The 25,314-nt window shown below is 50.4% G+C and overlaps 1 protein-coding gene across 1 annotated transcript in view; it reads right to left on the bottom strand.

Annotated features, from left to right (window-relative positions):
- Positions 1-25,314, bottom strand: part of MYO15B (myosin XVB) — an 81,699-nt gene that overhangs the window by 34,408 nt on the left and 21,977 nt on the right. The window contains exons 10-27 of the mRNA XM_077833996.1: positions 22,496-22,657; positions 22,023-22,136; positions 20,689-20,747; positions 20,466-20,589; positions 18,371-18,466; positions 17,635-17,766; positions 16,958-17,083; positions 16,587-16,664; positions 15,725-15,873; positions 15,390-15,435; positions 14,771-14,895; positions 13,720-13,837; positions 12,934-13,109; positions 11,416-11,509; positions 8,442-8,519; positions 4,644-4,701; positions 2,713-2,843; positions 1,959-2,054 (exon numbers count right to left, since the gene is read on the bottom strand). Of these exons, the coding sequence (XP_077690122.1) occupies positions 1,959-2,054; positions 2,713-2,843; positions 4,644-4,701; positions 8,442-8,519; positions 11,416-11,509; positions 12,934-13,109; positions 13,720-13,837; positions 14,771-14,895; positions 15,390-15,435; positions 15,725-15,873; positions 16,587-16,664; positions 16,958-17,083; positions 17,635-17,766; positions 18,371-18,466; positions 20,466-20,589; positions 20,689-20,747; positions 22,023-22,136; positions 22,496-22,657 (1,962 nt within the window). The remainder of the gene's footprint in view (positions 1-1,958; positions 2,055-2,712; positions 2,844-4,643; positions 4,702-8,441; positions 8,520-11,415; positions 11,510-12,933; positions 13,110-13,719; positions 13,838-14,770; positions 14,896-15,389; positions 15,436-15,724; positions 15,874-16,586; positions 16,665-16,957; positions 17,084-17,634; positions 17,767-18,370; positions 18,467-20,465; positions 20,590-20,688; positions 20,748-22,022; positions 22,137-22,495; positions 22,658-25,314) is intronic.

Below are 25,314 nucleotides of genomic sequence, written 5' to 3'. Positions count from 1 at the left end.
AGATACACTGTATTTTTGATAAAGAGGCTGGATCCCCTCTTTAAACAAAAATCTCTACTCCTGTCCACGTACAATAGCACTGATACCGAAGACACCTCCATAAGACAGTAAAGCAGACAATTCCCTCCCAGAGACAATAGAACATGGGTAAAGTCACAGCTCTGCTGTTTCAGCATGGACTGTAAGATTGAGTTGCATTTTTTAAAATATATAGACTTAATTACAGAATAAACCAGTTAGAAGGGAAGCCACAGATGCTGCAAAATGCAACATAATGGAAAGGAACAGCAGCCATGCTCAAAGTCTCATTAAACTTTGAGCCATCACATGCCTACATTGAGAGTCACTGCACGATTGTATTGCTGTAACTCCGACCTCCTTCACTCCACCCTTTCCCTGTGGTTTGTCATTCTCACATGTTATATCAGGTCTGTACAATTAGCCCCACAAAACACTTTCAAACATAAGCATTAGTATAGACATTTACATTTACATTTAGTACAGCCCTCCTACCCTGTGCAGTTTCCTCTCAGGACACTTGCCTTAAATATATCAGGTGATCCTGGCCATTTTTCCTAACTATTTTGAGGGCCCTCTTCAAACCTCCCCACCCTGTCTATGCATTCCATTGCTGGCATTGAAAAACCACTAGTGTTTTACTTAACCAGAGTAAACATAACAAACCTCAAAATGGTGCTCAGTAACCCTTCTACTTCCCACTGCTAAACTTACCAGAGCCTTTCCTTCCTGACCACAGCCCACCTTCCCAACCCCCTGTGATCCTGCACCCTCCCTCCTCCTGAGCCAGCCATGACCCTTCAATTCTCCCCTCTGGGGGAGCTTCCATTCAGGAGTCCAAACCTCTGTGACTCTGTCCCTAACACATATGTGCTTTTGATCTCCATACAACAACATGCCGCAACAGATAATTTCACTTTACTCAAACAACCTCTCACGTCATACAATTTAAGTTAACATAGTCCCTTCTCCATCCACACTGGGTGTTGCCCCAAACCTCTTCCTCCCTCCCCCATTCACACACAAAACCCTCACCCAACCCAGGCTAGCTGGCCCAGCTGGGGCTGTAGGCTAAAGTGCTTTCACTCAAGCTGGTAACCCACCCCCTTTGCTGTGTGGATGCAAGCTAAACCACTAGAGTGTTGATTAGGGTGACCAGACAGCAAATGTGAAAAATCGGGACAGGGTGTGGGGGGTAATAGGAGCCTATATAAGAAAAAGACCCAAAAAATCAGGACATCTGGTCACCCTAGTGCTGATAGCCCCGCACTGCCTTTCCACAATCTCCACCCTCCCGCCCCCATGCGCCCAGAAGGACAGACAAGTTCTCCCACCATTCACTGGGACAGAACCAAAGAGTGGCTCAGCTTGGTGCAGGACTAAGAACCATGGGATATGCCCCTAGAAGCCCATGCAATGTACAGGGGTGAGCACAGCACCAGTGAGAACACAGCAACTCACATGTGGCTTTGCAGCACAGCTGCTCCCACCCGGGTGCCCATCGCCAGCATTAACGCGTATCATTAGCCAATTTATTTCCCTGGGAAAGCTCAGCTCAGATCCCGCCCTCCCTCCTGTCTCCCAGCTTGTTTCAATGAGACTCAGGGAGGTCAGGGGACCTGCCCATGGGCGCAGAGCAGGTGAGTGACTTGCTGGCTTATAAATCCAGAGTCCTCCTGGCTCTCAGTTCTTTCGCTGTCACCTCCAGAGTGCATGACTTTCCTTCTGGGGGTACCACTGCGCTCGGGGTCCTGTGAACCCCAGCAAAGCCCCTCCCCTTCTGGAGACAGAAAGCGTCTAGAGGAGCACAGTGTCTGTATAATGTGCCTTCATATTTCACTAATGCCCCACTACAAAGGTGAGTGGAGTTACTTTGGGATTGTCCAATATTGTAGGCTAGCTCTGTAATGAACAGCTGCACCCCCACCCCCCGCACTCACCAATTTGTTGATCTCCAGAGCGCGCTGCGTATCCTCGCCCTCCAAGCGGGTTAAGGGCTGCTGCAGGGGCTGTCCAAGGGCAGGGAAGTTGGGCTCCTAGGAGGTGAAAAAGGATGGTGTTCATGGCTGGCATTGCCAATGGCTGGCGCGTGCCACCCTGCTACAGGCCCTAGGAGAGAGCCGGAGTCCACAGCGGGACTCTGCATTCTCCCAGCTGTGCCAGACAAACAAGGGCAAAGAGCGGCTGAGGAGGAGGCAGATGGCTTGATGTGGGGCTCAGTCCTTTATCAGACTCCTAGGCAGAGTCCCTAGTGACAACCCAATGCCATAGACACAGCCCACGGGGACGCACAGCACAGACAGCGCACGCAGCCTCTGCGGGAGTGTCTGCAGCCCCCGACATTCAGGCACGTACCAGAGCGGAGAGATGAGGAGGTTACGGAGCCCAGGAAAGTGGCCTGACACAGAAAGTACGGGCAGGGGCTCTGGAACAATGTGTATAGTGGAGAGCCATTGAACCAAACTGTAAACCCTGAATATAATGGAAAGCCCTTCGAGCCGGCGGTGCGGCAGTTCCAGCACCTATGAGTAGGTGAGAGAGTGCGGGAGAGGCAGAACGCTGTGGAACCTGGGGCAGACTGGCAGAGGCGGGGAGAGGAGGAGACAACACTGAAGCAGGGGGAGGTGACAAGCAGGGAGGAGGCAGGAGAGAATGGAAGAGTCCCTGTGGCTTCTGGCATCAGCAGCATCCTACCTGGAAGTGAGACTTCATGAAGGCGGAGAAGGGAGAGTTATTGATGTTGGGTGGGAGGGAGAGGTGGCACTTGGTCTTGACCTCTGGAGGTGAAACCTCCACGATCTGATTGGCCTGGGCATGGTGCTGACCTGTAAGAGAGAGAGAGAAAATGGACACTCAGCCTCCGGCGCAACTGGACACGGTGCCACATACCCAGTTACCAACACACCCTGCCCACCAGAGACACCCACACCATCGCACAAGCCACCCACACCAACCTCCCTCTCTGAGACACCCACACCACCCATCTCCACCATCACCCTCCCCCCCACCAGACACCCACAAAGTCTCCCTCCCACAGAGACACCTGCTCCCCCCCTCGCAGCCGTCTGCACCACTCCTACCCGAGACACCCACGCTATCTCCCCATCCCCACAGACCCCTGCCCACTCACAGAGGAGAGGCTTCTCTGTTCACCCTCACTCTGCCTTTTCTCTAGCTGGGGTTGGAGTGACAGGACAGAGAATGGACTCAAGGCTCTGTTAGAAAGGGGGAGTTAGCAGAGCAGAGAGGGGTCATGAAAACAACACTTCCAGGATTAGCTCCGTGAGGGGTGTGGACCAAACCTCTGATGCCCACAGCAGTGAAGCCGCCCATAGGGAACGCCGCAGGCCAAGTCTCTGAAAGGGTTTCCATTCCTTCACAGGTGTATAAATAATGCTGGCAGTGTCCCAGTTGATAAATCAACCAGAGGTCACCATCAGTGAGGCCGACGATAAGGGATTTATCAGGGGCGATAGGAAAACAAACGCCTCCCTGGCTGCAGAGACTTCCCCAAACAACACAGTTCCTGCACGTCTTCTCCAGCACTCCAGCCACGCTACTTTCCTTCCCTCCCGCCTCCTCTCCCTCCATTTTCCAAGCCAAGCACCTCCCGCTCTTCCACCTCCTCTGGTTAAACCCTATTAGTGCTCTAGGGGAAGCAAAAGGTTTTCCTGTCCCAAGAAAGCTTTTGAGATTTCAAAACTTTCTCATTCTGCACTGGGACGAAATCAAGACCTTTCAGAAAAGTTCATGAATTGAAAACAGAGGTGAGCAGGGAAGGGAAGTGGGGAGAGAGGGAATAGCCTATTGCCTGGTGTTCAGGGCACTCAGCCGGGATAAGGGAAAGCCAGGTCCAACCTCCTGCTCTGAATCAGGTTATTCCTAGGATGTCTCTGTCTGCCCCTCTCTCTCGGACCAGAGGAAACCTTCCTGATGAAAGCTTTGTTGAAACAGATACGTTCCCCGCAAAAGTTTTGGTTTTGACAAATCAGCATTTTCCAATGGAGGGGAAAAGGCATTTTGTCAAAACATTCCCAACCCGCACGATTCACCACACATCTCTTTGGCTGCAATGCTTCATCATCTGCATCTCCTGGGGGATGCTTCCATGGGCAAGGTGCCTGGGGAACCCAGCACCGTCTGCTCATTGACAGGTGTCTTGCCCTGATGACTAATTAATTTGTATTATGGCAGCACTGAGGAGGTCCAACTGAAATAGGGGCCCCAATGTGCTAGGTGCTGTACAAACAGCAAGAGACGGGCCCTGCCCCACAGAGTTCCAACCTAAATATATGAGCCATACAAGGGGAAAGAGGCACAGAGAAGGAAAATGACTTGCCCATATTCCTATGGTAGGTCAGTGGCAGAGCTAGGGGGATAAAACCCCACGTCTCCCGAGCTCCAGCCCCGTGCTGCACCCGCCGGACAATGCTGCCTCTCTATCCCTGTATCTTGGAGGAGGCCCTTATACACATCCACCTGGGGTTATCATGTTTACATTTCCAACACCAACAGAGCAGATACGATATAGGCAAGAGAGCGTGCCGAACACACACACATGCAAAGCCACGAACGCAAACACTGTGAGTTAGAACCGAGCGAGTGGGATGGAGGGGTTTTCTTACCTTTGGCAGAGTGCAGGAGCGCTGCAAGCTCTGCGGGGATCTCCAGCAGCCCCACGTCCTGAGGCGAGAGGGAGCAAAGAGTCAGCAATCGGAGTCACAGTAGCCAAAGAAAAATAAATTAATTGCGGGCAACACACGGGGTCAGGTGTTTTTACTCAGTCTTCGGGCTATGCTGCCACTGACATCAGTAACAGTGTGGCTGGAGCCAGGACTTGAGCGTTTGAGCCAACCAGAGTAATTGGTGTGTGAGTGTTCTCGAATTTTATAAAACACAAGGAATAAATAAGAGTTGCAATGAAGAGCACACTGGAGAAAGGATGGGAAAGTAGGAAAGAGGGTCACTGCTGCTGAAGGTCAAGCACTACGGGGGGAAAGATACAAAATGTATTGCATTTTGGTTACTTCTCCCAGGTCCAAGAGGTTCCTAGTTTTGCATAGATGAGACCATGGTTCTGGGTTTTCCCCCCACTGCAGCTGCTTTTTCACTATTTTACAGCATCCAAGAGCACTACCATACAAATAAAAAGAAAAGTGGCCATGAAGTTAATCGAGTTCATCTGGATTTATGAGATCGTAACCTGGCCCCTAGGGTCTGTCCTCTACTTCTCTGCACCTTGCATTGATGTGTACACTTATGCAAAGTGGACATACCTTGCTACCATTTCAGAATGACGCCACTTTGCACAGGTGTCATCGGGTATGTCTACACTGCAATCAGAGATGCTACTGCAGTATGTGTAGACATAACCGAGCTAGCTTTGATCCAGCTAGCTCATGTAACACTAGCAGTGAAACCACAACAGCCTGCCCAGGACCCTGGGTTCGTACTCCAGAGGCCAGCCCATGCGGCTGCAGCTTCACTGCAATTATTATTCAAGCTAGCTAGATCAAAACTAGTCCGATTATGTCTACATACGCTGCAGCCACACCTCTGACTGCAGTGTAGACATACCCAATGACAGTATTTGGTGCAAAGCAAAGGAGAATCCAGCCCTGAGGTCCTTTCGCTGAATTTCTTATACTTATTAGGTCTGATTCTTTCTCCTCTAGTTGAGTAGCACGTTGCTAGGTCAGAAATCCCATTCATTTCAACAGGCAAGTCACCGGAGTCCAAGACCATCTCACCCACAACATCCCCACTGCTATTTTTAGCATGCTAACTCAAGCAGAGCTAGCGTGAGTCTGTCCACCTGGACTGGGAGGCATGCTCCCAGCTGCAGTGTAGACGTACCGAGTAAAGCACACAGAATTTGGGCCTTTTGTTTTAGCTCTGCATGATTAAGCTGCTCAGTAACTGATCATTTTGACATCTCTTTCCTTTCTGTCATGACATTTCTCTGGGCAGCTATTACTAAAGACAACTTCCCATATTTTAACCAGTGTGGTTTGGCCAATCAGTAAAACATCTGATTTTAAAATTACCCTTGGTGAAGTCACCGGAGCGTCCAGGAAACAGATCGTAACATTTCCAGACTTGGATCCATGTTTTAGAACACATGGTTATCTAAGGATTGTTACCAAGGCATGCCCAATTGTGGGTGGCAAATCCTCAAATGCAGACAATTTGCATGGTTTCAGGTTTCATTGCAAACTCAGGCCTGGTTTACACACAGTTTTTGTATGTGTGAATTACGATAGTTGGAAGCGGAGGGGTAACTGAAATAGCTGTACCTGTACAATCCACGATACGGATGCAGTTATGCTGATATTCTTTATTCCCCTTTCCATAAGGGAATAGCTATAGCAGTACAAGGCACCTTTATTCCAGCAGAACTGCGTTATACCACTTCAACAAGACAGGTAAAGTGGTACAGCTTTCTAGTGCAGACAAGGCCTTCATAGATGTATCATATACTTCACTGCCATCCACAGCCCGGGACAACCTGACCTCAGTTTCAAGCCAGCCTGGGCTGAAGCACATTGAGCTCAAAAACCAAGAGTAACTCTAAACTTCATGTGAGTCTGTCCCCATCCCAAGCCCAAAAGGAAATCAGGAGAGTGGGTAGACATACAAAATGAAACCGAAGGCGGTATTTCCATAAAGTGAAAGCACCGTACTGTCCAGAGTTACGGTGACCAGACAGCAAGTGTGAAAAATTGGGACAGTGGTGGGGGGTAACAGAAGCCTATATAAGAAAAAGACCCAAAAATCAGGACATCTGGTCACCCTATCCAGAGTCCTCAGTCTTAACAGGACAAAGCAAGTACCAGGTTGGGGTCAGGCCTTGAACAGGGGATTGGCCTTTGCTTGTTTTGCAGCAGCACTGGTTAGGCTTCATGCCCCAGACAGAACGGGGGGAGGGGGGGAGCATCCCCCGGGAGCTAGTGAGCACGCACAACTCTCTCTAATTCAGTAGCAGTTGAGAGGCCCCGGCTGCCACAAACGTGGATGATTCAATGACTGAAAAGCAGGCCAAACTTGTCCAAAAAGTTTTTTCAGAGGGAATCATTTGCCCAGTTGCATCCTTGGCCCCTCTTCATTGCAGTTGTGCAGGTGACAGGCTGACTTTCTGCTCAATCCTGCATAATCCATCACAGAACTGATAGAAGCCACTAAGATTTATTGGGACATATCCCAGTATCATGCAAACGCAGCAGTAGCCTAGGTATTACCCCCTTCAGGGCAACAGAAAGTTGCACCCTCACCTCTGAAGTGCAGGAGCACAGCTGGAATTTTGGCACAGCAGAGGGAGACACTTGGAGGCTGCTCCTGAAAGGGGAGCTGCCTCACAAAAGGATTTGCTAAATTACACATCAGTCCAGAGGTGAATACAGGGATCAGGCCTGATAACCAGACAACAGACCATACATGCCTTACAGATATTATTGCTGCTAATATCTTATGATTATAAAATGTATTTTACCCAAAGCCCTTCATCCACACTGCCTCTCTCACATCTATAGACAGACCCCTCTCCCCACACACACAGGAACGATTCAGGAATGATCACTCCAGTGTAGTCACCTCTGGGGTGGAATACAGGCAAACAACAGTAAAAGCAACATCATGCTTCCGTTCAAAAGAAGATGGTGATGATACCATACTCCCTCCAAAACTGCAGGTGGAATTACCCAGCGTGGGCTTTGGCCCCTGACTTGGGGTTGATATCCCTAACTCCAAGGAAAAATCTCATGGAATCTATAATAAAAGGCAAGTGGTTGGGATTGAGGGCCCTGATTTTGCAGGTCACTCAGAAAGAACAGTGGAGAAAAGGGCATTAAGGCGAGATTTTCAGTCCCTTAGAGCAGTTGGACACCAAATTCCGTTAATTTCTAATGGGAATCCAAATCCCTTAGGCATATTTCCAAAGCTCAGCCCCAGGCATTTGGGTGCCTATATTGCTCCCCATCGATGCACATTATCCCATGGACTTGCCACACTTCAGCTCCCTTGGATGGACGGAAAGGGCTCCTCTGACAGCTGGCTCAGTTATACACTCCCTGGCAGGGACAGACCTGCCGGATCATCCCTGAAGTGGGAACTCACTCCGTTATCTCTGTCACACTGCTGGAAACCCCAGCAGGCCCTCACAACTGATACATCAGAAAAAAGAAAAGGAGGACTTGTGACACCTTAGAGACTAACCAATCTATTTGAGCATAAGCTTTCGTGAGCTACAGCTCACTTCATCGGATCCACAGTATGCATCCGATGAAGTGAGCTGTAGCTCACGAAAGCTCATGCTCAAATAAATTGGTTAGTCTCTAAGGTGCCACAAGTACTCCTTTTCTTTTTGCGAATGCAGGCTAACACGGCTGTTACTCTGAAACCTGATACATCAGAGTTTATCTACATACCATTCCTGGGCAGCTACCACTCTCCTGGCCACCTTTGGCCAGCGACTCCTCTCTCTGCCTGCTGTCCACACGCCTCTGCTATCAGAAGGAAAAGAAATGGCATGAGGGCATTTCCTGGGGTGTGCCAGGCATCTCGGAGGGGCAAATACTCTGGATTACTGGGTACTTCTAGCTACAGTTCCTGGGGATGTGCAGTAGCAGGCCTGCCATGTCAGCCGCTGGCGTGTTAAAAAGAGAGGGTGAACACGGCATCTTCTTAGGATCTATCTACATGAGGGGGGCCGAGATTTGGCCACCACCCTTAGCACCTGCCATAGGTCTAAGACCCCTCGCTCCCAGGATGAACACAATCAGAAAGGAGCCTCTGCCCCACAGCCTGCTCTCCAGACTGTCTGGCATTCACTGTCTCACAGAACACAAGTGACAGTGCCCTACAAAGCATTCAGTAACCAGAAACATGGTTCACCGCCCTCTCTCTTGGCAGCTAGAAAACCTGAATCCAGCCTGGAGAGGTAACCAGAGGGCCACCCCCTACCCCCGAGGGCAGGACAAGGAGTTAGAGGAAGCCAGGCTCCCACTCAGCTCTACTCTTTCCCAGTCTGCGGGCAGGGATATTCCACCACGTCCCACCCAATGCTACTCACCTGCCTCCTGCTCGGAGGCTGTGTGTCTGTCTCGCTCTCTCTCCTGTTTGTCTGCCAAGGACGTGTGGGGCTAGATGTGAAGGGACCAGGGCTGGGCTGGCCTGGGCTGGGAAAAGGGCAGGCGTACTAAAGTCCGCCCAGGGCAGTGCCACAGAGGAAGGAGCGGGGGAAACTGCGGTTCCAGCAGGCGAACTTTGAGACCTTTTATTGTTGTCACGCCAGGAGGGAGCAGAGCCTTAGAAAGCAAACACGGAGGGGAGGGCATGGGAGGCTTTGCTGTGGTTACTCTGGAGAGGGATTGGAGCAGAGCTGAGAGCACAGGCCTGCTCTGGGAGCACAGCACAGCCACCCATGCCTGGCTACGCCTTATACTGTAGGGATTTTCAATGGGTGTCCTGCAACCATTCTTCTGGCCAAGAGGTCTCTCCTGTGCCTCCTTGTGAGCCCTTACACCCTATGTGCTAGGCACCTCCCCTGCCTCCAATAAGAAGCTGAGGTCCCACCTTCTGCAAAAGAAAACAGAGCAGCAGTGGCTACTGTCTCATGGCTCTTCGGCAGCCTACATGAAATGAGTTTGACGGTCTCATGTCTCATCTCTGTGGATGTGTGTCCACAGCACAAATCCACAGCCACTGTAGCTGGCACTAAGGAGCCTGGCTGTTGGCAGACAGGCCCAGGATTTAAATGGCTCCTGGAGTCACTCTCGGGGTTAGGATAGGAACACGCTGGAAGGGGTGGTGGGTGGGAAGCTTGTGTGATGGCTGCCATTTTGGCCATCACCGGGGATTGATCTGGTGACCTCCGAGCTAAAATAAAGGCACGAGTCACTACAGCTTGAGGTCAAGGCTTCGTAGTTGAGAGCTCTCACAGCCTCTCGCCCCACAGCAGCTCAGGCACAGCAGGGGACACCACACACCAGTGACCAGGGGGTTACACTTGTGCTGTCTCTGCCGATGCTGAACCCAGTCTGTGGAGAGAACTTCAGTCTTCGGGAATCTCTCCATCAATTGGAGCCTTCCTATCCAGATTAGGTGTCTTTCTAAAATAAATGTTCCAGCTCCACCACCAGAGACGGGCTGGATGCAACAATTCCTAGCTGGCACCCTACAGCCTGGGTTACACAGGGGTCAGACTAGACTATCATAACGGTCCCTTCTGACTTTTAAACCTATAAATTGATCCCTCTCCTGAGAGTACGTGACCGTCCCTGGGCTGGATCCAAGGAACATGATTGGAGATGGGCAGAGTCATTGTCCCCAACTCCATAAACACTGCCCTAGCTGAGATTTCCTTCTTGTACGTGGTGGTGAGACCTGGCACCAGCATGTCTCCTTCTCCCCCCAGCACCAGGTGACCCTGAGAACCGGCTTAAAACCACCCTTGTTTAAAGCCACACTGCTGTTTACAAACTCGGGCTAAAAGCAACCAGACGTCAGGTTTATTTATGGTTTAAATTAAGCTGAGGTGACCACTGGCACCCGAGAGATACACTTCAACACAGCGAGCTGTTTGGTGTGGCAGCTCTTTTGATCAGGCAATCTCAGTCCACGCTGAGCATGTGGCAGGCTGCCCTGCTCCATGCACAGACACCAACAGGCTTCTGCCTAAGCAGGGTCTTGATCAGAAAAAAAATGTAAGCAATCACCTTCTATTTTGGCCTGTATCACTAGACACTCCCCTGTGGTGGAATGAGGACCTCCTGTTATTAAACACTTAGCAGCCTTAACAATGGCACCTGCTTTGCTCTCAGTCGAGGGGCAGCCTCTCAAGCCCCTGTGGGACACAACCCTGCTCAAGTCACATCTCCCACCTTGCCAAGAGTGGGGTGCCCCCAGCCTGGGTTTCAGGCTCCTCTCCACCCTGCTGGCTGTGTTCTAGTGATGTGAGGCTGCCACTCAGCTCTCCCTGTGTCTGCATCTGCTGCCGGTTAGGCCTGTCCTGCCTGACACCCTGAATCCTGAGGCCCAATAATGTTTTAAAGCTTCCTTGTATTCCCGCAAGGCCTTGTTTGTAGCTCTTGCCTTTGGTGGCAGAAGGGATTTAAGGGGACTTGCCTGCAAAGTCTCAAATTGTCCCCTAGGGCTCCTTGTGCAGCAAGACAAAGATCAACCCACGTCCCCCATCCCTGCTCGCTCCCAGCCCCTTCGTCAGCGCTGAGAGTCAAAGGCTGGGAAGACCCCAGTGTCTAAATCCCAGAAACTATCTAAAGAGACTGCCCTGTCCCCACCCTAAGCACACATTCACAAACTGTGTCTGTATTATCCCGGAGCATGAATGGTCCCTGCAGCGCTGCTGCGAGTGCCATCTGCTCCTATACATGGTATTCTTACCTGGCAGCGCTTCCGTGTCTGCACCAAGGGCCTGGAGATTAAAACTACCGTCCCAAACTGCACCAGCATCATCTTCAGCCTCCTGCAGCGCTTCCTGAGAGCAGAGTGGGGGCAGGAGGAGAAGGGAAATTCAGCAAAGCAGGCCAGCCTGTGGATTAAGAACAGGGGCACAGGCCCAGTGCAGCTCTGGTGTAAGCAAGGCGCAAGCTCAGCAACACCAGAAAAGAGCAGGCTGCATTTGATTTGGCCTTCCTGGTTAGCCTGGCCTCCCCTAAACCGTAACAGCTCTGTCTGTTGCGGGGGAGGGGGCGGGTGTGGGGGTGTTTTTGTTTTTGTTTTTTAACCACTGTACAGGCACGGGCCCGAGAGTGGATGCAGTTATACTAGTAGAGCTGCTTATACCAGTAGAGTTTATGGCCGGTTCCCAACTTCTGCCCGCAGAAGCACTTTTGTACCAGTATCACTGCGTGCGCGGCAGGAGGGTTTTGCCAGTTTAGCTATATTCATACGACAATCAGCAAAACATTTCGAGCGTAGACAAAGCTTCAGTTTGCCATCTGTATTCATCGGGGTTGGAATTCCCAAGGGAGTTAGGCATCAAACTCCCAATGTAATTCAATGGGATTTAGGCGCCTATCTCCCAGGGCATCTTTGCAAATCCCAGCCATTGCTCTTATCCATCCCCTAAAGGGCCACTACAGCACACAGGGGGATTAATAACCAGTTATGATAAAGTATCTGCCTTAGGATCAACAGGAGTCTGGTTAGTTATGATCAGAAGGAAAGATCCCTCCTAAGGATACAGGAACTATGGACGTGGGCCAAGGGGAGAGGCAAACTTTTTGGCTGTTCCTATGTGTTAGGAAGGACAAATACAGGGCACGTAAGATCCTGTGTACCACAGGACTTAGTGTCATATTTGAAATCATTTTCCAAGCATACTGATGGGCAAACATGGTGAGAGTCCCCACACTGTTCTGGCTTGTGCGAGGGCCGCCCTCATGGCCAATACACCAGGGACTGAACTAAATTGGACCGCTAAAGCTAAAAGCATGAGCTGCTACAGCTTGAGCTAAAAAGAGTCAAGGCTCCGTAGCCATGGCTGTACCAGCCCATATCTTCTGTGGACTGACAGAGGGAGGACCTGTAACACACACACTCACCTGTGCGTTACACTTACTTAAGGAACTCTGCTTCCAACTAGCAAGGGGGTTAGTTTGCAACATGAGAACTGCTGTCGGGGTTGTCTCAGTCATTGCACCCTGAATCTGTGGTAGACCCCGGGGAGCTACATCCCCATCGGTTAATGTTCGTCAAGCAAGGCTCTGCTCCTAGATGGACGAGCACACCAGGTGGGCAATCAAGACTGGCAGTGCCCATTCTGTCCCTGCATCCCACTGCATGTGGGGACACGGGGCTAGACCCTGAGTTACTGAATCTGTGCACGGCCCCCAGCAGGTGTTTATGCTTACAGCTGGCCACAGAATATGAGCATTGGTGTGGCCTTTGACCTCTGACCTTGCCTGGTGCCCCCGGAAATGAGCCTGGATAACCATGACCTTCTGCCGGAAGACCTGGAATTGCCTGCGGCTGAGGAGGCCTCGGAGGTTCCGCTGGAGGGTGACAACAGCCCAGCTCTGCTTCTGGTTCCATCTTCTCTCCAGCAGCTGCCTGGCCTTCTCCTTCAGGAAGACCTAGGCAGAGAAAACAGCTGCTGACCCCCAAGAAGAGGCAGAGTCCAGAATAGACACTGGTGTTTACAACCCCTTAACGTAACCCTAAACCCCCTGGAGCCATTGCTGCCCATCAGAATACAGGCTACCCGCTGACATGAGTCCACTGTTCTTAGATAAGGTGCCCCTGGGTCGCTATTCCAGGCCCTCACTCTATCTAGGAAGGGCTGGAATGGGGGGCTCTGGCTCAGGATTGAGGTACCTCGGGAGTGCCGAGTGTGGGGGCCCCAGCCGTGGAACACCAGGGCATGCTGTAAGTTAGCACAGTGGTGCACACAGAAGGTAGGTGGAGACACAGGTCAAGACTGAGATGCATTGGCTGCCCAAGGGAATCAGTGCCTGCACTACAGCTGCCTACAGCCAGTGTTGTCTTTCCCTTTCACAGGCACTAACAATCTCCAGCTAAAAACAATAAAATAGAGGTCAAACAATAGAGATGGCTCAGACAGGAGACCAGTTCTCCCACGCATCTGTTCATGTGCAGGAGCTGACCACCTTACTTAACATCAGCAATGAGGGGGATGGACAGACAGGGCTCTGGGATCAAGATAGGGGAATCCTTAGACACCACCTTTGTTACTCCAATCTGATAGAGGTCCGAGGGGTCCCCCACCACCTGTGAGAGCACCGCGGCGCATCCATCCCTCTCCTGCGAATAGCTCTGCCCTTGGCCTGTCAGGGTCCCATACCTGAAAGACAAGGACAAAGCCCAGAATGCCCTGGATGACACCAGGAGGGTCAGGTAAGAGAACCAAGCCCAGCACTCTGGCAGCTACTCAAAATCAGGCACAAATGGATCTCCCTGAGGCCTGTGGGGTACCGCTGGCAGCATATGTCATGGGGATATTTCATTAGAAACTGAACTGAGAACACTTCACAAAGGCCACATAAAGCCATCCCGCGGAAGCGGCTTTCAGTTGCTATGGGTACGGACCTGCCAGCACTCTCACACATGAACAACTCCGCACACTGTGTGCCATGGGATTCCCCATGTGCAGAAAGTTACGTGTGTGGGTGTGTGGGTGTGTGTGGGTGTGTGGGCACTTGCAGGTTCTGGGGCCAAGACTGGATTTGAACTCACGGCCTACTGGTGAGAGCAGCCAACCTACTATTATCAAATCCTCGTGGCACTTCCATTTATTGACTTCCGATGTTTACCTTCCCAAACCTAGACACTTTAGAGAGAGACATTTGGGGAGAACATATTTTGATTTTAATTATCCACCAACATCTCTTTCTTTTATTTTTCTTACAAGGAAAGACATCAGCACTTCCCTACCTCACAGAGATGTTGTGAGGATAAATACATTAAAGATCGTGAGGTGCTCTGATATAGGGTTGCCAATTCTGGTTGGACGTATTCCTGGAGGTTTCATCATGACATAATCGTTAATTATAGATTAATCTTTAATTTCTGGAAACTCCAGGGCAATCCTGGAGGGTTGGCAACCCTACCCTGATACCAAAGTATTAGGGGCCAGATAAGAACCTAAGATAGACAGATCCAAACAAGCCTGAAGGAGGTAGGCCCAAGACGAATAGCCACACCCCATAGCTTGCTTCATTCCCCTTGAGCTGCCTAGAAATCCCAGCCAAAAGGAAGAGAAGACAAACCAAAGTACCTGACTAAGAAGTGCTGGAATGGGATGCGGATGGGGTATCCCTCCTTCCTGATGTGGATGGCCTCCAGTATCCCAGAATGCCTCAGCTGACAAGTGACATATTCCACATCAAAGACATCAGACAGCTGTGATGTGAAGCCATGGGGAGAGGAAAGCCGGGGTGGACGGGGAAGAGGGAATGGACAGTTAGAGAGGTGGACCAATAAGAACAGCCACTCCTTGTTGGTTTATCCCCCCAAGCTTCCATGAATCCCATACAGCGATTTTGCCATCGTTTTTTGGTGGTATGCTCTCCACATCCTGACCCTCAGGTTTCTGGATGCAATTTCCCGACAGGTGTGAAGGAGGGACCATGTGGGCATAGGTTGCAAGAGACAGAGAAGAGCTTGCAGCTGGGACCACTGAGTAGAAGTCACCGAAATCCTGCTCCAGAGAGGGTCTGCACAGGCGGGGCAGAGGAGACACCTTGCAATGTCGTGCCCCACTAATGGGAGTGAAGCCCAGATGGCAGCAGGCCAAGTGGGGAAGACTGGAGAGCAAGGGAGTGAAGTCCTCTGTCTGAGGGGGTCCCCCAAAACCTGTGGCTGCTTCCACCACCTAAAGCAGGTGGTTTTCCTACCTTTTTTGGATTGGGTGTGATGCAGCGAATGAAGAAAGTATGGCTCCTGCAGGGCAGAGGAAAGGGAGGAAAACATTAACCTCCTCATTCCAGAAGCGTCCTGACTTAACCCCAGTCCATTTCCAGGGCCAAGGGAGCTCCCAAATCCCCACAGCGAACCAGTCAGTCTCAGCCACACAAAGCCAATCCTCCTTTTCTGGTTCTGTAGCCCATTCCCTGTCCCCCAAGCTTCCCAATCTCCCCTCAAACCAAGCCCTTATAGATTCTAGCCAGGGGTGACTCAAAGTAGAGCAGTCAGCTTGTAGTGGGGACAGTGCCATCATGGTGTCCCTCACCTCCTCAGCTTGGCTGTGAGATCCTGCAGGGACTGCTGGAATCGGGACACCAGCGTAGAGGGGTGATGCTTAAGCCCTTTGCCTCCCATGGCCAACACCCCCTGCTGTCCGTGATGTCCCTTGGCCAGCTGGAAAAGGTGGGACACCAGCTGGAAAGGAGATGGAAAAGGGAGATCGGTGAGTAACGCTCCCCTTTGTGCTATGAAATACGAATTTCTGAAATTATTATGGTCAAAGAATAAGGACCCATCCCCATCGTCCTCCCCCCAACAAGAACAGGGCTAGGACTGTTCGCAGCCAGAGTATGTTCCCACCTTGCCCATCTGCCCATGGAGTTGGTATGGTGTATACTTTGTCTCCAAGGCATTTAAAGGGGGGACTGTGGTTTCCCCTAGCTCAACAGAGCTTCTTATTGCCCAGAAACAGAACTAAGGACCAACCCTGAGTGTGTGTATCAACTCCACCAAAGCTGGCACAATGCCACCAGGGTGAGCAGAGTCAGGTATTTGTCTCTGGGGGGGAAAGGGGCGGGCGAGAAATATTGGAAAGGGAAGGGAAGGAGAGACAAAAAAAAGGGATTTAAGAGTCTGGAAGAGGTAATGAATAGAATTTGTTAATTCGCTGCCAGCATGCACCCTGGGCACTGCCATGGATCTCCCTGTGGGGCTCAGAGGGTAAGTCAGCGATGAGTCTGGCTTTAACGGGTCTATATCCATTGCTCAGTCCAGGTTTCCCAAACGGAGGTGTAAAGTTTCTTACTATTTCCCAAACTACCCCCCATCACCTGGGTCTTTGGGCTTCCCTAAAGAAAGCAATAAAGGACCCTGCATCAGAGCAGCATAACCCTGAATGAATACTGTACCTTGAGGTGACTCTGGGAGAAAATCTCAAGAACCTCTGGGTGCAGCTGGTCGTGGTTTTTATGCAGAAACTTGTGAACCTGTGAAGACAAACTCTGACTGATCAGAGTATAGATCATCACAGCCAGACACAAAAACTCCATCACTGTCAGATGCAGCCCAGCATGCTGCAAAAGTTCCCCTCAAGGACTCTTCTGACATATCCTATAATGACTCAGAATTAGCCCAGTGTAACTTGAGAACACCAGAGCTTTCCCTAAGAAGCACCCCGAAGCTCCCAACATACTGATGCCTTATTGCCTCCATCCCTAGTACACAGTGCTCACTGCTCAAGCTGCTCACAGACTGCTCCAGCCTGGTCCCAGGAGCTTACCTGGTAGGTGACAGGACCTGCATAGTGTTGCACGGTGAAGACTGGTGAAGGCAGTTTGGGCTTGCCGTACCAAGGGCTGTTTCCATGATGGTAATGGCACTTCTGGAGGAAGGTGTGGTCAGTAGCCTGTGCAGGAGATAGACACACGCCTCACAGTGTTTTAGCCTATTCTCAGATTGTAGAGCCATTGTTAAACTGGGATTAAGGTTGTAAATACATATCAGTACCTTAAAGGGAACCAGACACACCTTACACTGTATGTGTGACCCACTGTTCAGTTGTGTTATACTCTCTACCTCCTCCCCAACTGCTAGTGTATTTTTCACAGAGGGGGGTAAGAGTCTACTACAGCTACCAGCTATTAGAGTCATTCTTTTAGTTTAAGAGGTAGAAGTGAAATAGCTCTAGCTTTTCCCGACTGTCTTATCTCACAAATGTCTGCTCTACTACCATATCTTCCCCCGGACTCCCACCCCCGGCAAAATAAAAGGTAAACACAATCCACTTTAGCAGAACAGCAGCCCTGAGAAATTTCAGTAAAACTGGAGATGAATGAAGAGTGGGCATCAAAATCAGGATTCACTAGTCCTGAGTGACCTTTCTCCAAAGCCCACTGAGCTACTCTCCACTTCACTTGCTGTGCCAAGCATGTTTGAAAGCCATGATGCGTTCTTAACCTGAGCCAATGAAGTCTGGTCATCCAGGATGCGTAAAATGCCATGGGGCTTTGCAGCAATCAGATCCAGGCATGAATCATTGTGCATCTTGGAAATGGGAATCCAGACTAGCTCCTCTTGGGTGTATTCCTCCTACGGATCAGAGGTCATCCGGCCAGCCCCGCACACAAGCCATGAAAATGAGATGAAATCAGGGAGTTAGCAGAGAGATCCAATTATTAATCAGTACTGTTGGAAACTTGCACGGTAGCTCCCCCATCTTAGCCCATGGGACCCTCTCCTAAGCCTGCTAATGTTCTTTCTAATCTGTGAGGAGAGAGCTACACTAGAGCAGGAAAACTGGGAGCGTAAGAAATACTGAGTCTGGAAATTACACTGATTTCCTGTGTGAAGGCAAAGCAAAGTGAAACCCCTAAGCTGCCAAACAGGCCTTAAAGTCACAGGTGTGATCAGGGTCTCAGATCCCAACTAAGTTGCTTATAAACCCTGTAAAACGGAGAAGTGCTCTAGCAGTCTCTCTCTCTCTCACACACAATCTTACTGCAGAATTAGCACAGGGTCAGGAACAACATAACCTCAGAGACATACCCTCTGGTGGGAGCACATGCGTATTGGACGAGAGCACCACATCCAGTCAACCCCCTCCTTTCCTGCTAGGGAGCACCAGCCAGCTGAGACTGACTCGACTCGCTGCATCTGTGCCATTCCACACCTAACAGGGAAGGCTCTATTTTACCTCTTCCTGGGCAATGACTGTCTGGCTGAAGAAATGTTGCAGACGCTCATTTGCAAAGTTGATGCACAGTTGTTCCAAGCTGTTCACCCCCAGATCCTGCGGATGTGCGGGAAGACACATGCCTCACTCTTTTCTGTTGTTATTAATCATCATCGTTATCATGGTAATGCCAAAGGACCAACCCCAAGAATGGGGCCCCATTGTGCTAGGCACTGAACAAAGAGGACGAGGCAGTCCCTGAGCCAAAGAGCTGCCCTTCTGATAGATAAGACAGGCACAGGGTGAGGGAAGGGGTGAATGATGGGATGGCAGCAGACAGCATGTTAGTGCCATGATCTTGGGGGAGGGGGGCGCAGAAATTATTCAGAAAGGGATCAGCTAAACGGCAAGAAAAGGGAAGGGAGAGGGACACTGCAGGGAGTGGGGATGAGGGGGACAGGGCAGGCCAGAAGAGGGTCAGAGGGGCAGGTGTGGAGTAAAGTCAAGGTGAAGAGGTTGTGCTGCAGTCCCTCCTGGAGAGTGTGCAGAGCTGTACAGAACACGCAGTATCAGCCTCTGCTGACTTGAGCCCATAGTCCTGCCAGCCTGTTCTTGGCAAACCCTGGTAATTAGCTGGAGAAGTACAAATTGTCTCATTTCTGGATTGCCCTCCCGTTCAGCCAGAGGCGGGGGAGGATCTGGCCGGGGGGAGCTGCTTTATGTTCACAGGATAGACCGGACAGGAAGGGGCGGGGCAAGAGCAAAAGAGATCTGATGTTGTCCATGTGTACAGCCCTCTCTGTATATGGACAGCCAGGCACACACCCTTCCACACACACACACACACACACACACACACCCCTTCCACAGTGCATGGATGAGCTACCTGCAAAAGAGTCCGAGTTCTCGGACAGACATAACTCCTACCCATGCTCAGATCTGCCTGTTCTCCACCCTCCGTGAGTCTGGGAAGCTCGGATGGGGAGCTCTTTAGGACAGAAACTGTCTTTTTATTTCATGCTTGTACAGCACCTGGTACAGTGGGGCTCCAGGAATTGATTAGGGCTTCGAAGTGTTACTTCAATACGTTAGTAGTCTCACAAGACTTCCGTTATAGGTCCTGCTTCCAGAGTCTGATCCGAAGCCCTGTGAATCAATGGGAGTCTTTCCATTGACTTCAGTGGCTGTTGGGCCCTTATGGCATGAGAGCAGGAAACAGGGATACGTGAAAAACAACAACAAATTAAAAAATAAAATAAAATAAAATAAAATAAAATAGTGTTAACCCAACAGAGTTTCAACTTCATCAGAGTGCCCAGGGGTGAACGGGCACCGTCAGGTTAAAAATCATATTCAACAAGAAACAAGTTTCTTACTTATGTTACTGGGAACAGCCAGTATTGAATTTTATTCTATTTTTAAATCAAGTGCATGTGTCATGTTGACTTTTGGTGTTTCTCTGGGCTTGGACAATGAAAGTGATCTGGCAAGTTTCATTCTCCAGCTCCCCTCCGCTAGCACAACATGGCAGGGTTGGGGCTGCTGGGGAAGAGTTAAATCCAACCTATTTTCATAGGAATTTATTTCTATTGCTTCTAGGTTCTGTAAGACCTTCTTTAACCAGAGCCTAAACACTGGGTTTAAATTAGTGTCTCGCTAACAGCCACACACAACTTTCTTGTCTTTCAACTACAACACTCTCTTTGGGGCCGTGCTTTTGATCTATATGCAATACAGTTTATGTGTTGTAAAGTGCCAGGTACTGTCATGACTCGGTAGAAACCGGAACAGATGTGTAGTGTGGATTCAGTTCAAGTTTTGGATAGAGACCTGGGCTTGTTCTGATTTAATCCCAAGTCACTTGGCCATCTGCACGCACATATGAGCGGGCACGCACAGTGCCAAGCTAGCCCTAGGCATTATTATTTTTATAGCACTGAAAGTATACACGGTGCTTTACAGACATTCCAAATACACAGGACCCCACATTTTAGGGGACACTGTCTTCCCCCACACCCAACACCTATGATCTCCCCTTCTAGATTAAGAAATGAACCAGAAGCCCAAACTGCCCTTTCAATAGCTCCAAGACCATATAATGTAACCAGAAAGTGACCTCAAACCCATATATGTCGACAATGCCCAGAGAGCTGTCCATTTCCCCGGGGGCTAGCCACTCATTGATCTTCACCAGAAGCCAGTCAAAGAGCAGGGAATACAGAGCCTTGGCAATGGCATCCCTTGGTGGGGGAGAAGAGCAAAGCAAGTTACCATCAAGACAACACATTTGGGCTTATCTCACCAAACAAAGACAAAGAGAGAAAAGCATTGGAAGTTACCTGGCATCAATGGCACTTTCTACAGACAAAGGGGTGAATATATGATCATAAGACGTCACCTGGATAGAAAGAGGCACTATTTGTTATAAAAGGCTGATGGAAGATGTTTTTGTCCGGAAACCTGTAAGTAATTGATTCAACCTAACAAAGCTCTTTGCCTGGGAAATTCCTTGGATAAAGCAAAGTGAAAGTTAGGATACAACATTATTAATAGGTCCCTTCATGGTCTGGGAGTCAGCTGTCAGAGACAGCAAATCAGGCCAGAATCTCATGTGCACTATGGCACACTTACACGTCTAGCAATATAAAGGGGTCTTACAGTAGGTGTAGATGTAAAGCCCACTTCAAGGTCTTTTTACATGGCCAGAGTGACGGAAAGGGGCCTTAGTGTAAATAAGAATGAAACCAATCAAATCTCCTCTATGACCCACTGCAGGAGTCACTTTCCAGTAGATTTCTCTTGCTGTCAACTCCCAGAGTTTAAGCCCTCCAGGGCTAGTGCCAGGTAGGGCGACCAGATGGCCCGATTGTATAGGACAGTCCTGATATTTGGGGCTCTCTCTTATATAGGCACCTACTACCCCCACCCGCTGTCCCTATTTTTCACATTTTCTATCTGGTTACCCTAGTGCCAGGACATTTTCATCAGAGGACCCACGCCTTCGGGAGCCTTCTCCCTCCAGCATACTGCCAGATCCCAAGTTCAATGCACTTCAGAGCCCCTGTAAGAGTTACTGCTTTGGTCAGGCTCTTGACTCAGTATATGTAGGGGATGGGGAGTGCAGGAATCTGTTGGTAAATCTCTTAAATTGGAAGGTTTGGATGCTGATGATAATTAAGAATTGGTTTGTGGATGCTAGCTCCCCCCAGATTTTAACTATAGGCACAAATATGAACTCCTTAATAAACAGGCCCGTTTTGCAGCATAATTTAGCCTGGCCAGGGGTGCAATCTGTTGCAACAGGAGCATATCACACTGCATCTCAATCCATGGCTACTGAAGACTGCATGCCATGGGAAAATGTGAGCTGCTCGCCTCTGCACTAGCGCAGGAGAAAGAAAATGCGCCCTTGCACAGTCTGTTCCTGGGAATGAGGAGCAGCAGCATGTTTGTGCTCAACTGGATAGGAGGCCTGGCTCTTCAGCTGTGACCTCCCTTGCATCACTCGGTAGGAGGCAACAGTAAAGCAGACGCCAGCAGACAGGCTGCTCAGATCCGTCTGCAGAAAGAGCACTGGGCTGGAGCACAAGCACTCCTTCTACACAATGCAACCTCAACACTGAAGTCCCTCAGGACGACGGGGAGCGGGCTGAAGGGGCCATGCGGTACTCACCGTGACTCGGTGAGTGACGGCGCTTTGGAGGAGATCTGCTGAGACATGCAGCAAATTGGCCACAATCCGGATTTCCGTGTCGCTGGGGATGGCTGCAAGGCCAAAGGATTCCTTCTAAATCATGGGGAAGAAGAATGCGTCTAAGCTTGTACTGGATACAGAGTCCCACACTTAAACAGCACATTTCTGCAGAGAATTGAACTCATCCCACTGCATAGGGGTGGGTCACACTGTAGTGGGCAAAATCTTGCCTTTGGCTTGTAGATCAGCTCTTCAGGCTCTAATTATCCTTTGGCAGCCCAGGCATCTGGGTTCTGCTCTCTGTTTCCCTGAGTATTTGCCGCAGTCTTGAAGGAGGGGGATGGGCTCTAGATGACCGTGTGCAACTGAGACTACTCTCCCAAGCCCCATCACATGAGGCTGCCAACCTGTTCGATATTAGTCACTGCCAAACTGGTGAGGTGTTAACATACCTCACAGGAGGTAAAACAGATGTTCCCCAGCTGCAGGATGGCAGCCAGCACTGCCCAGATGGAGGTCAGCTGATCATCTGAGAGGCCAATCACCTGCAGAGCTTGCACCAAGACCACAAAGTCCCGATCGTCTTGCTTCCCCGAGAGGTCGCATGCTCTGCCCTGAGAGAACCAACGAAAGCCTGTAGTTGGACCCACGGCCCTTTCACACCAGCCTCTTGCTCCAACATCACTGCCCAGCACTAGAGAGGGGTCCAAATTGTAAAGCTCAGATCTGGGTTTCAGAGCTCAGGGGGTTGGATTGGGCCCATCGGGGGGATGGAAAGGAGCGAGCAGGGGACAGGGTCTTGGGGAAAAGGGGTGGCGAGAGGCAGGGCCTTGGTGGTGGCACAGGGGACAGCGTCACAGTTCGGGCACCACTGCCGCCCCCCTCCCCCCCACACACACTTTTAGGGCCCTTCCACCACTCCTGGCCTCAGGGTATTCAGACCTGGCATATTAGACTGGGCCTCTCTCCAGATCGGAGCTCTCTCCCTCTCCTGACACAGCATATTCCACACTGGGGCAAACATGACATGAGGAAACATTGCTGCTGACAGGAATTTACCCTGATGTCAATTTCCACCACCCCTCAGCTACTGCTGCTGCAGACATTTGTATATGAGCAGCAGCCTTCTCCCTTCAGCCCAAATCCTTCTCCCACTGGAACCTGCCCTACAGTCATGGTGACCTGCAATCTAACGCCACTAGAGGGAGCTCATCATCTGAATACATGTAGGAATGAGTGTGGGGAGAGGGGGAACCCAATTGGCTGCTTATACTAGGCTACACTTGGCCCCGGTTTGCATTGGGTTGGGTTGAGACCATCAGAAGGAGATCTCTTGTATTTGCCCAGTGTGGCCAGTCTCTTCTCTCTCAGGTTTTAAGCTCTTTGGGGCAGGTTCTCTCTTTATCTGCGTGTATTAGCTATCTGGGGTCATACGCCGGCACCCACCGCCCTATTCTCTGAATGGCACCATGCACATTGCAGGTGTTTCACAAACAAATTAATAAATCGCATGGAAATCAGGTTGATGCCACCAATTCAACCTAGGACACGCCAGCAGGCTGAGCCAGAGCAGAAGGACCAGCTGGGCCCCTGAAGGGGACATCTCCAATGGCCCTGCCTTGTCAGAAATATAGCAGGGGAAACTTTAACTAAAACTCATAAAATGCCAGATGACTGAGTGGTAAATAAGGGTTGTACAGGGTTTCTCCAACGGGAAAGCTTCAGACCGCAGGAGGTCTGAAGTTGAACTATTTTTCCTAGACCAGGCCTGGCAGCAACTTGAGGCTTCTCCAGATAAGAGGGGGTTAAATCACAGGTGATAGAATCATAAAATTGCAGGACTGGAAGGGACCTGGAGAAGTCAAGTCCAGCCCTCTGCGGTGAGGCAGGACCACGTAAGCCTAGACCATCCCTGACAGGGGGCGTCCAACCTGTTCTTAAAAACCGCCAGCGGTGGAGATGACAAAGGCAGAATGGAACTGAAAGGGGAGTTCAGCAGCCCCATATCAGCCAGGGTCACGACAAAGAGAGGGACCCTCGGTACAAAGGGGAGAATGGTCCCTCCCCTCAAACTCTAAGGCTCTGTCTACACTGAAAATGCTGCAGCTGCACCACTGTAGCGCTGTTGTGTAGACACTTACTACAGCAATGGATGGTGTTCATCCGTCATTGTAGTGAATTCACCTCTCCCACCTCTTTCCAACCACCTAGCGGTATCTACGCTGGGGCTTAGATCGACTTAACTATGTCACACATGTTGCAAACGTTTTCACAGCCCTGAGCAATGTAGTTAGGTCAACCTAACTTCGTAGATTAGACCTGGCTTAAGGCACATAGGTTTGTCCTAGCCCATCAGACCACCGGTCTGGGCAACCAGCAGCACTCAACACCAGATACCTCAGAGCACGGAAAAAAGATACTGACGTTCATTGTGAGAGGCAGCATGGTCTCATAATGAGAGAACTAATCATGGTTCTATTCCCACCTCCACCACCAAATCTTACTGTGACCTTGGGCAAGTCCCTTCCTTGCTCTGTGGCTTAGTTTTCCCCTCTGCAAAAATGGCTCCAATAATACCTGCCCACCTTCACACAGTGCTTTGAGCCTCTGGGATGAGAGGTGTTGCAGAAGTGCTAAGCAAACATGCCCAGCAATCCTGCAGTGCTGCAAGGGGGCGGGGGGAGCTCCCAACTGACCCCCAACTCTGAACTTTGGTGGATCAAATAAAGAGAGAGAGAGAGAGACCAAGATCCAAACTATTCCTTGTTTTGAAAACCCAAAGTTTGACTGGAGAGGTTTTGCCCTTCTCCCCTAATCTCTTCCCACACTTCTCAACAGGCCTTACCATGTCAGTTCTCACTGGGACTTTCCAGGTACATCATTATCTGTAACTCAGGGGTTCTCAAACTTCATTGCACCGTGACCCCCTTCTGACAACAAAATTACTACATGACCCCGGAAGGGGGGCAGAGACCGAGCCCTGCTGCCTCGAGTGAGGAGGAGAGGGGGCTGCAGCCCAAGCCCCGCCACCCCGGATGCGGGTGGATTCGGGCTTCAGCTTCAGTCCTGGGTCCCAGCAAGTCTAATGCTGAGCCTGGCGACCCCATTAAAATGGGGTCCCAACCCACTTTGGGGTCCTAACCCACAGTGTGAGAACTGCTGCTAGCTAACTAAAATGTAGCACCATTCTGCTTGGTTCTCCCTTCCTGCGGGGGTTGCTAGGGAAAGGTCTAATAATGTTCAGTTCAAGGAGAGATCTTTTAACATGCTG

This window comes from Eretmochelys imbricata, chromosome 14, assembly GCF_965152235.1.
Source record: "Eretmochelys imbricata isolate rEreImb1 chromosome 14, rEreImb1.hap1, whole genome shotgun sequence".
NCBI lineage: Eukaryota > Metazoa > Chordata > Testudines > Cheloniidae > Eretmochelys > Eretmochelys imbricata.
This window is presented reverse-complemented; position numbering and strand designations above follow the sequence as displayed.